Source organism: Adiantum capillus-veneris, chromosome 11 (genome assembly GCF_014529385.1).
Source record: "Adiantum capillus-veneris isolate H3 chromosome 11, ASM1452938v2, whole genome shotgun sequence".
Taxonomy (NCBI): Eukaryota; Viridiplantae; Streptophyta; class Polypodiopsida; order Polypodiales; family Pteridaceae; genus Adiantum; species Adiantum capillus-veneris.
Window position 1 is genome coordinate 8,613,735 of NC_140941.1, and position 14,907 is coordinate 8,628,641.

At 45.1% G+C, this 14,907-nt stretch overlaps 1 protein-coding gene and 2 pseudogenes across 1 annotated transcript; 1 reads left to right on the top strand and 2 right to left on the bottom strand.

Moving 5' to 3' along the window:
• Nucleotides 1-8,503: 8,503 nt before the first annotated feature.
• LOC147446861 (uncharacterized) lies at nucleotides 8,504-9,507 on the bottom strand (annotated as a pseudogene).
• A 1,364-nt stretch (nucleotides 9,508-10,871) lies between these two features.
• Nucleotides 10,872-13,573, bottom strand: LOC147446862 (uncharacterized). The gene has a single exon (XM_086522818.1). It carries the CDS (start codon nucleotides 13,497-13,499, stop codon nucleotides 12,948-12,950), a length of 552 nt encoding a protein of 183 aa, XP_086378944.1. The 5' UTR covers nucleotides 13,500-13,573; the 3' UTR covers nucleotides 10,872-12,947.
• On the top strand, nucleotides 10,890-11,486 carry LOC147446863 (uncharacterized; annotated as a pseudogene).
• Nucleotides 13,574-14,907: the final 1,334 nt, after the last annotated feature.

Sequence of the window (14,907 nt, forward strand, 5' to 3'; positions counted from 1 at the left end):
ACCAAAGTCTTTCCAATCCAATTTTTGAATTATCTGTCATATTGTTTGATCCAAATCACCCCATATCTCATACACAGAGTCTACATCATGCCTAGAACCAAGGTGCAACAAAAAATATACATTTTTGATTAAAAAGATAATAATCATGATTATTTACTTTTTTGCCAAAATGAGTGCAAATTACAACTTTAACCTTATGGGACCAAAGAAAATAATGTTCCAAGTCCACTGATCAAGTTTGAGCAAATTTGGATTTCAAAAACTCAAAATCTCTTTATATCTACTGTTTCAGAGTCCGAAAGCCTAAATCTGGCACCATTTCCACCTAGTGCACTCAAATGAGCCCACACTTCTGAAAGCCTAAATCTAGCACCATTTCCACCCAGTGCACTCAAATGAGCCCATACTTCACTCAGAGCACCTATATGCTATATGTTTCAAGCCTATGATGTCAAAAATGCAAACAATTGGAAAAAATCCCTAGCTGTAAATAATCACGATTATTTACTTTTGTTGTAATTTTTTCTTGATCTGTATGATTTGATCTTTACATGTTTTTATGCATCTATGCATGCTCCAAAATTGATTTGAAGAAAAAGGGACATGACATCGTTTGTCAGCAATTTAGATCCAAGGCATTTCAGAGCGGAATTTGCATAATTTTCTCACTTTGGCACTGTATTCCCTTAACAGGAGCAATGCAAGCTGCTGAGAAGGCAAAGAAAAGGGTCTCCCAGAAAGAAAAGTTACAAGAGTTTCCACCATACCAATTAGATCCAAGCTCAGTGAAGAAAACAAAGGCAACTTACTTGTCAAAAGACCAGCTTGAAAAAAACAACACAATTGTTTTCACTGGAAGATTCAAGAGTGAAGAAGGACACCAAGTAGAACTCCAAATGCTACCAAAGGAGATATATGATGTAGCTGCAAAGCCAAACACCAAAGAAGTCAATAGAAGGCTAGGCCTAAGAGACTTCTACGCCCAGGAACCATGCGGCGTGGATTTCCAGAAGGCATATGAATTACTATCCACAATCAAAGAAGATGGATTAGCCCAAATCACTGATCAACTAGGGCAAAAGGTAGAAGTGGTATTCACTAAAGAGATAGTTGCAGAGGCATTGAAGCTTCCAACTGAAGGTATAACGATATGGGCGAGAGACAGAAAGACAGCAGGTACTTTTACCAAAGATATTGTTGCTGCCACCTTTTCTAATATCATCCAAAGGCAATTGGAAGAACCACGTTTCCCATACCATCAACACTTCCACTTCTTTTCAAAGAGGCCGCCATGGTACACAACACCAAACCATGCAGTTGCAACTACCTTCACTTAAATATTGAAGTCGACAACCAGGCAGGAAATTGATCATGTGCAGTATGTGCTGAGAATGTTGAAAGGCACGAAGCAAGAAGGCAAGATCACATATCCAAGTGCGCCAGTAGTGCTGACAAGAATAGCATATCATGCCATTGGAATGGCCGACAATTTCCATCCAGCCCAAGATCAGAACACCTAGATCGTCTCCGCTCAACCTTCTCCAAGAACCACTCGATCAACAAAGAGAGTGTACAAGTCACATCTGAGAAATCTACAGAAAGTTCCCATGAAGCTTATAGCAGTTAAACCTCAAACAATGAAGAAAGAAGATCAAGAATTGAAGAAATGAAAAAGAATGCAGTACAGTACACCAAGAGGAACCTCAGCAAAAGAAGGCTAGATTTGAAAGAGAAAAGCAAACATATGAAAGGAGCCGCCAAGCTGCAAGTGAGGACCCTGAAAGATGGAGTCCGAGAGATATAAGGGGACCAAGAACCAAGAACCTTGCAAGGAAAGCAACAGAGGATCCCAAGGATTTTCTTGAGCGGATGTATGTGGAAGTAGAAGCCTTAAAGCTGAAAGAAGCTCAAGAAGCTCAAAGAAAAGCAGAGGAAGAAGCACTCGAACAATAGAGACAAGCAAAAGCTATTGAGCAAAGTGAGTCACATCATGACTACGCGGATATGTCTCCAAGACCCACTTCACCCACTACAGAGCAAGAAGACCCTCCCATGCCAAGTCCAAATCCTTCACCAACTGCTGAACCGAATGAAGGCAAGGAATCAAAGAGAAACAACAGGAATAGGCCAGTTTTGAACAACCAAAGGGAAAAGACAAAACTGAAGCAGGACCTTCTACAACATTTGAACAACCGCAATCAGTCAAGGCATCCACAAGGACTCAAGGAGGAGAAATAGAACCCCCTCCACGACCACAAGCAGAAGCCACAGCAGAAACCAAAGAGCCACAACCTGACACGGCCCAAACCTCTAAACAACCTCGGGTAGAGCTTGAAGGTTGGGAAAAAAATGACAAAGTCATCATGTAGGTCAATGAATATGCCAAGCAGACGCAGCTGATGACAGATAAACTGCGAACAACAGCACTTAGCCGTAGTGCTAAGGCTAAGGACCTTGAACTAGTCATTAATGCTCTACAAGGAGATCTAGATGACAGGATGAACTTCATTGTAGATATTCAAAGGCAGATAAAAGAGCTAAAAAGTGAAGCAGAACAACACCACGATGCAAAAGAGAAGCAGCAGAAAGATAACAGATGAAGTCTATAAGACTTTAGAAAATAGGAACAAGGACCTTGAGCTAGATCTAGAGCTAAACCTGGAACAATTGCAAAGACGAGACCTTGCATTGATGCAGGTCCAAAGAGAAGAGAAATTGCTCAAAGAGATAGCAGAATTAAGAGAGTCAATCAGTTGCTGAGAGAGGGACAACCAGAAACTGAGGATGAAGCAAGACCCTCTAAACAACTAACCGTCAACATACCCTCACAGTCTCATTTTCTTAGATGGAAACACAGCCATCAAAAGGGCTAGCAGGAGAGTTGGATTTTCATGTACCACTCACTGAAGCCGAGCAAGTGTCCATGGTCCAACTTTCTGAAGCTGAGGAAGATGCACTAAAAGAGCAGACTGTCCAAGAAATAGATGTTGAATAGAAAGAAGCAATGGATTGGGAGTTGAGAGTTCTCCACTCAGTGAATGTAACTCAACTCACTCCCAACCAAATCAATTCTTAGTGGCATCATAAACCACTGCCAAACCCATTGATCAAAGTAGAGCTACTATAGGTTAAAGAAGACTGTACAAGGATATGCAGGCAGAAGGCTCAGAGGATATCCACCCCAAGTGGCAAAAGAACTCGTTGAACAAGAATTCAAGATATCTAATTCTATTCACAAGAGCACTTGCAGCCCTACAAAAAGACCCTACATTCTATCATGTACCAAGAGTAAGGACATGGCAGGCGTACGATGCACTGAAAAAGAAGAGGATGACATGGTTGAATTACCCATGTCTACCAGCTCTAGAGCAGGGACCAGCAATGGAAGAATACATGGTGAAAACCCTAACGGGCACCATTACCTTCTTCAAGAGCCTCCCTAACCTATCGTGCGTAATGCTATGTAAGATTTGTAGAATGTTGCTCACCTACATTCAAACTTTTTGCGAGCTTGGGCAAACAGGAGCACCATGGATGTCTTTTCTCGAAGGCAATAAAGGTCTATGTTATGACTTAATGGACATCCTTCACAAGAAGTTCTTTACGATTTCTATGCCATATGCATGTTTCTGCCCTCTAGCAATATGTTAGCGTTTGAAGAAGCATTCTATACATGTTTCTTCACATGACGAACGAAGATATTTGGGCCAATGATAAGTAACCTTACGTCGAGATTTGTTGGCTATTCAGCCATTGAACTTAAAAACAGAGTTACCATGCAGTTCTTGTTGCAAGTTCCTGACAAAGAAAGAAGAGTCAGATATGAAAAATCACTACATGCGCTTAAACATAGCCTTGCCAGCCGTCAACCCAAAGACTACTTCAGTCCATGAAGCTATGTCAAGGGACGACACAGTCGAGGAAGGGGAGAATGTTAGCAGCAAGCTAACTTGGATAACATTTTTTGGAGCTTTTATTGTAAAAACACTTTGTTTTGATGAATTGGGAATGTTGTAACTCCTACTTTCCAGATAAACAATGTAATTGATGAGCCGGGGCTACAAACTTCCAGATTGTATCAACCTATCTTTAGTTAGAGCTCCCAGATTATTAGTTTTGACCACAAAAACCTTAGCTAAGATATAAAAGCCAATTTTTGTAAGTATTTTGTAAGTTTTTGGAGAAAAGAAACACAGCGTGAGCTAACAGTTAACATTTCTCTCCTTCTCGTGCTTCCTATTCCCTTCCCAATCGTTATATTGTAGTGCCATTTGTTGCATTGCAACCGCAGGTAAGAGATCTACGCATTGACGTAAGCATTTCATGGTAATCCGTAGCTTTTGGCATCACTGACCCACAGCCTAATTTCATCATAAGTAGGAATTTAAGCTTCAAAATCATAAAATAAGTATAGGCGAGGTAATGGGGCATCATTGCTAGGCATTTAGATGCATTTTGGGTCGAAAACAACTAGGTCAAAAACTCACTGCTATTCATAATCGCATTTTTTGCACTTGACATAAAGTGAGATTTGAGACCATAAACATGTGTGCTTAGGTCTTATAAACATGTCCTAGAAGTATTGTAACGTTTGAACGATGTTGTTTGAACACTCCAACCGTAACTCAAACCAACACTTCTACTCAAGAAGACAAGTGAAACAAGTATCACCAACCAATGTCACTTATAGATGCATCATGAATATAGTGTCCTTTCTCAAACAACATGCATGAATGCGTGCACGATGCATAACTAACCCGACAAGTATCACACTTTAAGCTATCCCCATAACCTTAAGCATTGGCTCTGATACCAGGTGAGAGATACCCCTCCCCGGGGGTCTATGCACAAAATATACAATTTACACTTTTATTCAATTTTCAATATACTGTGACGTTCTTGTCACGCGTGAGTGAGAGAGAGAGAGTGTGTACACGAGTCTGAACCAGAATGAGCGTCCCTCGCCTTTGAGCAAGCACCTCCTTATATAATCATGTAAGGGGTTACATGCCAAGATGATCTACACCAAGAACCCAACTGTCGGATACTATCTTCACGACTACACACCACACCTCCCCCCTTAGGGAGAAAAAGATGGACATCTTTTTACAATGTTGGGCTGAGAATGGACTTCTCCGACGCCTCATCTGTGGGGAGTGATCATTAAACGACTCAAGGATTAGGGACTGAACTTGGGGGCTAGACTCAACATCATGCCGATCATCATCAAGGCATGGAACTTAAACATCTCGCTTATGCAAACACTAGGTCGCTATCCCAATGAAACGGACAAGACGAGGAACTTCTATAGGAGCTACGACAAAAGATACAAATTTTGTGCGACATACATCCATCTCCAAAAGGGGCTTGGTGTGTGATCAAAGAAGACAAAGACTATGAAAAACTGAATCATGACTTTTAAAAATTGAAAAGACTAGGCGACTTGGGCTTTGTAGGGGACGTTCAAGGCAAGAAGAATTGTTCAGAAAATGGGAGAGATGGCTATGCACACCAGGCCTTGCAAAGATCTCGTAGCTTCCTTCCACAAGTTGAGAAGAATGGTGATTGACGTGAAGAGCACTTGCAAGTCACTTGCCGCCCATCAGAGCCTGGTTGCAGAGCTCGTTTCTGTGGCTTTCTATTCCTCTTCCAAAGACCCTGTGCTTTGTAGCCATCTGTAGCCTGATGATCCGCAAGAAGAAAGTGCCACCTCCCTCGCTGCCTTGCCACCAACGAATGCGCCTGCTCCAAGATTACCATCAGAGCCTGGGGAATAGCCATTTTGATGCTTGTGACCCTAGGAAAGTACACCCAGTACAGGATGTTAGCGGCAGCATGGGGGAGCTTTTGACTCGCTGACTTCAAATCACCATGGAAACTGATAACGGCGTAGCAGTGGTGCCCAACAGGTTTGGTGTTGGCTTCGTTGTTGACGGCCAAGCTGCGAGCTTGCAAACTACAGGATGCCATGTTGGCCTTGGCAGGTATGAGCATGGTACCCAACTGAAGGGCAACCCAATCAGGACAATCGTGCTGGTTGCGACAGTGACCCATGAGTAGTAGCGCCAGCATCAGAGATGGCCATAGCACTGCTGGCGATAACAACCACAGCAGCAGCGACAAGCAGACTGCTTCAAGATAGGGCTGAAATGTATTGACGAGAGCTCGAGCTGCAACAGCAAGGTCGCTTCCTCTTGCAACTGGCAGGGAGAAAGTTGAAGGTCCGGCCATGCAGTGGTCTGGCAACCTCCGTGAGGGAGGAGCATGGAGCATTGGCGACCTTCACTACACAGGATGGATAGTCGCCCCTTATTGAAAAGGTTTCGCCCGCCTAGTCAGGCTCTAGTGCGAAGTGCATGGCGCCAAGAAAATCAAGAAGCTTCTAATTGCCCGTCTCCTTCACCAATGTGACGTGCTTGTCACGCGTGAGTGAGAGAGAGAGAGTGTGTGTACACGAGTCGGAACCAGAATGAGCGTCCCTCGCCTTTGAGCAAGCACCTCCTTATATAATCATGTAAGGGGTTACATGCCAAGATGATCTACACCAAGAACCCAACTGTCAGATACTATCTTCACGACTACACACCACAATACATTAGAGTTGCAAAAGCATTTGCATAGGGGAGGATTTTTCAGCGCCGGACCAATCATGGAGTTAAGGCCATGAGCCGGACTGCATCCAGAGGTATCTAGTGAGACTAGTGCTACCCCTGAATGGGTGTTATGAATGAAAGCGTACTCAAGAAAAATATAAAATTGTTGAGGGTGTATACATGTGTACACCATGCTGCGGGAAGAGAGAGAGAGAATATAGTGGAGGGTGAAATAGAGTGCACAGAGACATGAGAAGATGACAATAGAGAATCTTGAAATGACTGTCCAAATGGAACACGCAACCATGTATTAATGCAATGAAAAAATCTGGGTATACCATAACATCAAAAAAGAGTTTATGACAAAATAATTAGTAGAACACCGGACCCTGTGTAGGGATCGACCGGTCCACCCATCCACTTCCTCTATACTACAGACAAAGAGAATTTCACTTTGTCGGGAGTGAGCTCGAACACCTCCAACCTACCTAAGCCAAAGATAAGCTAAGGTCGGTTCGCCTCCCTCCATGAACACGAGCTCTGAAAGGATATTAAGTACCAGTAGGTGGTAGGGTATCAAACCAACCATACCAGTTTAGGCACCACGCCTCGTCGATGTCCACACCCGATGTTTAGGCAAATCCAAGGCAAAATGTCCGACGCGTTATCCGTGTAGGTCATTCAACCCCCGACACACTAACCGTGTAGATGAGACTAACAAAAAGAAGAATACCTAGGTAACACCCCCGATCCAGCAAAGCCCGAGGTCAACGACCCTTTAGTCTAAGGCTTAGTGATGTAGGTGATCCTAGTCTTGTAGCGACGCTGCCATGAAAAACATAACACATGATTCCAATCACAATAGCACTTCCCATATGAACAAACAATATTTTCCAAGCAGTTAGACTGTACAAGGTCTCTACCTTTACACCTAGGGGGTCCACCGTTCAATACCTCCCTATATAACATTGGTACAGCTGAGGATGGTCGACCTATGGAAGTGAAAGACATACGGGCATAGTAGTTTGCAAGCAAATGGTAAGGACCTTGAGCAGGTATTTGATGCAGCTAGGAGAGAGGTATACCGAGATGGAGCACTTGCTAGTGGAAACTATCAGTGTTTCTTCCTATCACATGTGGCAGGAGCAAATGTTTATATGACAAGATTGGGAACGAGGCAAGGGGTGTTGGATGTAGGTGCTATCAAGTTTATGATATGGGATTTTGATCGAGGTGTCTGCAGGAGACTCTACTGCCAGGATGTGTACGCCAAATATCACTTTTACCAGGTCAAATGTGGTTCGAATCTTTACTGACTGGACTTTTAAGGATACTAAAGGTTGATGTATATCTCCATCCAATAGTACTAGTATGTATGCAGAATGCTTGCTCATGTTCGGTAGTTCAAGGTTCTCTAGGTGTTTGAAGACATTGCAATGCCTACTAACTCTTGATCCAGCATTATGATTGGCCACCGTGGCTTCAAAATAGATGGTCTAGATCAACCAAGGGAGGGTTTTCTTGGGTTCTTCAATGATCGAGAGCTATTGCAGAGGAGCCTACTATGTGACCATATAGTGGACTAATTATCAAAAGATAGACGCTGGAGTTTGGATCTGACAGTTGAAGGTGTGAAAGAAAGTAAAGTTAAGAGTTTTTCAAGGCGAGCTCAAAGTTGGTATTGCATGGGCGTGGGAAAGGGGACCCAATAAGAGTTTTTTTCTCAAAATAAGCTGAGCTTAACCTGAGATGAAAATCGGTTCCATGCCGAAAAAAGGTGGCGCTAACGACACAATGAGAGCGGCAAGTGGACGGGAAAGGAGCACCACCTGTCTGGTTGCATTGCAGCACAAATTAGGAAGGTGAAGAGGTGGGCCAAGAGGGAGCCATGGGCTGGAGGATGCGTACTCGATAGGGCGGGGAGCATCCGACACTGCCGGAGGGGGTCTAGTTCAACGGTTGTCTGCAGGGCCGCTTAGCGTGAAGAAGAGGTACACGGGGGGGACTGCAGGGACCAGGTAGAGGGAGCTCGATCGAGCTAGTGCAGAAGCCTCGAGGGCTGCAGTCCATCGAACCAAGGAGTTGGAGGGTGGTGGGTCTGCTTGCAGGGCAGCGGCACAGGGGGTTGAGAAGCCATCAAAAGAAGGGGCCGGCAGCTATGCAAGGGCCGCATGAGGGTGGCCAAAAAAAGAGAGCAAGCGGCTTAGGGGGCGGCCAGCACCATGGAGCAAATCCGGGAGCTTCCCTGAGGGGGAGAAAAGAGAGTCGCCATAGGGGTGGCTTTGAGCAGCACAGAGGAGAAGAAGAGCATGGCAAGAGGCCATCGACAGGAGGCTGGGCCGTGACCAAGAGAGATGCCACCATCTGGTTGGAGGTGAGCAGTAAAGGGGGCCGAGTGCAGGGCTGCAGTGAAGAAATCCATGTAGAGAGGTGCCAAGGGCTTGAATATAATTGGAGGGGCACTAACCTGAAGGCGTTCAAGGGGCGGCCGCGGTGTAGCATGGGCAGCAGAAGGGAATAGAGAAGTGATCAAAGTCTTCAAGGTTGACAAGGGAAGCCAGAGGTTGAATGCATAAGAAAGGGGGGCCGAGTGCAGGGTTTCGAGGAGGTGATAGAACCAAGCCCGCCCATAGCCAAGGGTCGCTTTGAGGCGAACAGGCCAGGCTGAGAGGCTATCGTGAGGGTTTTATTTGGGGCTGCAGTTGTTGAAGACACACAGCCGCCAGGTCCTAAAGGGAGAGGGCAGTCACATAGCATGGAAGTGGTCGCCAAGTGATGCCACCATTGTAATTAGATGCTTTTTTTGTGATGCATAATGTGCTTGGAGTTGTCTTGAGTGGTTTGAATTCAATCTTCGTTTCCCTCTAATCTCGTGCAGTGAGTCCGTGGTAGCGTTGGCTCCGGACAAGTTGTGTGTGTGTGCAGAGAGAGAGGGAGGGAGGGAGGGAATGATTGAGTGAGCTATTTTGTGTGTGGTCGAGGCGTGTGTCGCCTCCCTGTGTGTGTGCATTTACCGACTGGGGAGTTGTATGCATCCATTGGTGTCAGGATATGGTGGTTCGTTGACAAGTGTTTGCGGTTATGGTCGAGTGTGTGTAGCCATGATTGCTTGTAGGTGAGTCTGTGGTGTGAAGGTTGGCAGAAAGTGTGCGTGTGTATGAGTTTCTGTATGGTTAGGGGTGCGGGTTAATCCCTGGGCTATAGAGAGGCACTGTAGAGTGTGCTGGGTTTGTTCCCACTTCCCCCTTTCCATCAATGGTGCCCCCATGGAGGACCTACTGATTGCTCCTTGGTGAAGTTGAAGACAGTGTCGCAGTTTGAAGAGCAGGTTCTAACAAGAATGGCATGGTCGGGTTTTCCAACTTTTGCACGTGTTGAAGATGCAGAAGTGTGGCTGTAGGACTGTGGTCTATTTTTGGTAGAGAGCGGCTTGTCAAGAGAAGAGGGAGTGGCCCAAGCTTTCTCGCTCCTGGTTCGTGGAAAAGCAAAGGTATGGTACGAGGGCTTGCAGACTGAAGAAAAACAGGAATGGAGCACATTGAAAGCGGCATTCCGAAGCCGATATGTGGTCAACACGCAGTGGAGTGAAGTGAAGCAGATGATGGACAAGCTAAAGCAAAGCCTTCATGGTTTGGTGCCAAGGCCAATTGCTAGGAAAGAGCTTCAGGTAATCTGACCCTTTGTTGATACACATGTGGTAGCAGCGGATAGGCATGATGACAGAGTAGAGACGATACTGTGTGGGCCTATGAGGCCTCAGTAGCTGCAGAGAGGAGTCTACTGAGTACCACCTGATGTGCTTGACCAAGTGACTTCTGAAAAGAAAGCAGTGGAGAAGATAGCTAAAGTGCCAACGCCGGTGAATTTTGTGGAGAAAGCCGAGCTGTATTCAAGCTATAGCAGTGCCTTGTATATGGACAACACATGGAAAACGGAGTCTACTTTCTCAAGGTATGAGACATATGATGTTATGCATGTCGATAAGGTGGTCAAAGAGCAACAGATTGCAGGTGAAGAGACATTTTGTGCAGACGAGGGGGTTGGGCAACCCTCTCTCTTGCCTTGTGATGGTAAGGCAAGCTATGGCAGTGCCTTGTACATGGACAACACATGGAAAACGGAGTCTGCTTTCTCAAGGTATGAGACATATGATGTTATGCATGTCAATAAGGTGGTCAAAGAGCAACAGATTGCAGGTGAAGAGACATTTTGTGCAGACGAGGGGGTTGGGCAACCCTCTCTCTTGCCTTCTGATGGTAAGGCGAGCTATAGCAGTGCCTTGTATATGGACAACACATGGAAACGGAGTCTGCTTTCTCAAGGTATGAGACATATGATGTTATGCATGTCGATAAGGTGGTCAAAGAGCAACAGATTGCAGGTGAAGAGACATTTTGTGCAGACGAGGGGGTTGGGCAACCCTCTCTCTTGCCTTGTGATGGTAAGTCCATGTTGACTGAAGAAGAGTGCTTCGATGAAGCAAACTGGGGGTTCCATGATCCGGTGATCAATATAGATGACGAGTCGCAAGTTTTGGTTGCTAAAGCTATGGTGAGAATATAAGGTATCCAAGGCTTGCCGTCTTTTCCAGGGTTGTTTGAAGAGTGTACAGGTGAAGATATGCGAGTATCTACTTTGGATTATCACTTGCCACAGGTTGCCTTGCTTAAAGACAATGATGTTGTGGAGAGCTCTCTAGCCATTGGCAGGGAGACGTGTGATGCAAAGGCTTTCGAGGCTGTGCAGGCTTGTGTTGGGCGTGGAGGTGGCTCATGCATGCAATTTTTTGAAGGGTTGTGTTGTCAAGATCTACAGGAAGGATTGGTTTACAAGTTTACCAATGCAAAGCAGGGATGGTGCGTATTTGTTTTACAGATGGATGGTGATGATTAATGCCATATTTTTTATCCAGATGGAGTTTACACTATGCTTGGGAGAGCTTATGGCTTTCCATTTAACCCAGGTGGGTGCTACAACAGACACTGAACCTCTCTCTATCTATCTATTGTTATTTATCTAGCTCTTGCATATAGTATCTATCAATTTCTTCTTATGCAATGATATATTCTCTAAATAATGCTACGGTTGAGCATGAATGCTCAATGAGGGGTTGAGCTATGATGGTACAGCTGAGGATGGTCGACCTATGGAAGTGCAAGACATACGGGCATAGTAGTTTGCAGGCAAATGGCAAGGACCTTGAGCAGGTATTTGATGTAGCTAGGAGAGAGGTATACCGAGATGGAGCGCTTGCTAGTGGAAACTGTCAGTGTTTCTTCCTATCATAGGTGGCACAAGCAAATGTTTATATCACAAGACAGGGAACAAGGCAAGGGTTGCTAGATGCAGGTGCTATCAGGTTTATGATATGGGATTTTGATTGAGGTTTCTGCAGAGACTACTACCAGGATGTGTACGCCAAATGTCACTTTTACCAGTTCAAATGTGGTTCGAAGCTTTGCTGACTAGAGTTTTAAGGATACTAAAGGTTGATGTATATCTCCATCCAATAGTACCAGTATGTATGTAGAATGCTTGCTCATGTTCGGTAGTTCAAGATTCTCTAGGTGTTTAAAGACCAATGCCTATTAACTCTTGATCAGGCATTATGATTGGCGACCGTGGCTTCAAAATAGATGGTCTAGATCAATCAAGGCAGGGTTTTTTTGGGTTCTTTGATGATCGAGAGCTATTGCAGAGGAGCCTACTATGTGACCATACAGTGGACTAATTATCAAATATCGACGCTGGAGTTTGGATCCGACAATTGAAGGTGTGAAAGGAAGTAAAGTTAAGAGTTTTTCAAGGCGAGCTCAAAGTTGGTATTGCATGGGCGTGGGAAAGGGGACCTAATAAGAGTCTTTTTTCTAAAAATAAGCTGAGCTTACCCTGAGATGAAAATCGGTTCCATGCCGAAAAAAGGTGGCACTAGCGACACAGATGAGGGCGCCAACTGGAGGAGAAACGAGCACCACTTGTCTGGTTGCATGGCAGCACAAATTAGGAAGGTGAAGAGGTGGGCCAAGAGGAAGCCATGGGTGGAGGATGCGTACTCGATAGGGCGGCGAGCATCGGACACTACAGGAGGGGGTCTCGTTCAACGTTGGTCTGCAGGGCCACCTTGGCGTGAAGAAGAGGTGCGCCAGAGAGGACTGCAGGGACTAGGTAAAGGGAGCTCGATCGAGCTAGTGCAGAAGCCGCAAGGGCTGCAGTCCATTGAACCAAGGAGTTGGAGAGTGGTGGGTCTGCTGCTGCAGGGCAGCACCACAGGAGGGTTGAAAGAGCCATCAAAAGGAGGGGCCGCCAGCTGTGCAAGGGCCACATGACGGTGGCCAAAAAACAAGAGCAAGCGGCTTAGGGGCCCACCAGCACCATGGAGCAAAGCCGGGAGCTTCCCTGAGGGGGAGAAAAGAAAGTCGCCATAGGGGTGGCTTTAATGAGCAGCACAGAGGAGAAGAAGAGCATGGCAAGAGGCCATCGACAAGAGGCTGGGCCGTGACCAAGAGAGATGCCACCATTTGGTTGGAGGTGAGCAGTAAAGGGGGCTGTGTGCAGGGCTGCAGTGAAGAAAGCCATGTAGAGAGTTGCCAAGGTATCGAATATAATTGGAGGGACACTGACCTGAAGGCGTTCAAGGGGCGGCCATGGTGTAGCGTGGGCAACAAAAGGGAATAGAGAAGTGATCAAAGTCTTCAAGGTTGAAAAGGGTAGCCAGAGGTTGGATGCATAAGAAAGGGAGCCGAGTGCAGGGTTTGGAGGAGCTGATAGAACCAGGGCCACCCATAGCCAAGGGCCACTTTGAGGCGAGCAGGAATGAGAGGCTATCGTGAGGGTTTTATTTGGGGCTGCAGTTGGTGAAGGCACACAGCCGCCAGGTCCTAAAGGGAGAGGGCAGTCACATAGCATCGAAGTGGTCGCCAAATGATGCCATCATTGTATTTAGATTCCTTTTTTGTGATGCATAATGTGCTTTGGAGTTGTCTTGAGTGGTTTGAATTCAATCGTCCGTTTCCTCTAATCTCGTGCAGTGAGTCCGTGGTAACGTTGGCTCCGGACAGGTTGTGTGTGCGTGTAGAGGGAGGAAGGGAATGATTGAGTGCGCAATTTTGTGTGTGGTCGAGGTGTGTGTGTGCATTTATCGATTGGGGAGTAGTATGCATCCATTGGTGTCAGAATATAGTGGTTCGTTGACAAGTGTTTGCGGTTATGGTCGAGTGTGTGTAGCCGTGATTGCTTGTAGGTGAGTCTGTGGTGTGAAGGTTGGCAGAAGGTATGCGCGTGTATGAGTTTCTCTATGGTTAGGGGTGCGGGTTAATCCCTGGGCTATAGAGAGGCAGTGTATAGTGTGTTGGGTTAGTTCCCACTTCCCCTTTTCCAACGTGTGTTTGCAAAGTATTAAAAAAACCTCTCTTTTAATATGTCTAAATGAATAAAATGACCCCTTATTTTAAGAGTTCTTTTCAAAATAAAATATAAAAACCCCTTATTTTAATGTATCTTTGTTAAATTGCGTTAAAAATTTTCATTTTAAAACCCCTCCTTTTGAACTCACGTTATACATTAACATGATTACATAGTGCACCTCCCGAGCCTTACACGTCTGTCATAAACCATCCAAATCACTTCATGATCCAATCTCAAAACCATAAACCATAATCCAATCATCACATGGACGAGCACTCCACCCAATTTGGGTGAGGCACAACCAATCCTGCATAACCACTTAGAAAATAACATGGCTGCAAAAATCCATATCCAAAAAAAAACCATGGGCCACACCGGCTTATACCATAGAATATCAACCATAATCCATAAGGGAATATCAACCCTTAACCATGAATCAGAATCACACTGAACCAACTCCCACACGTGGAGTTTGACACATCCTCTGCAATCAATCGGAGTCCACACATATGTGACCCTTAAGACGTGATTTTTTCATACATAAAAAGAGTCCGACCAGCAACTAAGCATGACATAAAATTCCAATTTGACCACGTCCAACCATGCAAAGTTGATGTATCACATCTGCACTTCACCTCCCTAGCACATAGAGCTAGTTTTTACCTAGGAAGGTGAAAAACAATAACAACCATGCATAAGAGGCATCCACATTAATCCATGAGTTCCCATACATCATATGATAACATTCCATCACCATAAACATGATGCAAAACAGCTCTGACCTTTAGGTCAACCATAAACCATAACTTCATACATATGCAAAAAAACAACTTTTTGGCATTTTCGGGAGCATGCAAAACATGCAATTGAAAGTATTTGACCTCAAACTAATGCATCAAGCTTAGCTCAA

Bases quoted from the DNA above. Each gene is read 5' to 3' on its own strand.
- LOC147446862 (XM_086522818.1), bottom strand. From the start codon at position 13,499: ATGCTATGTGACTGCCCTCTCCCTTTAGGACCTGGCGGCTGTGTGCCT.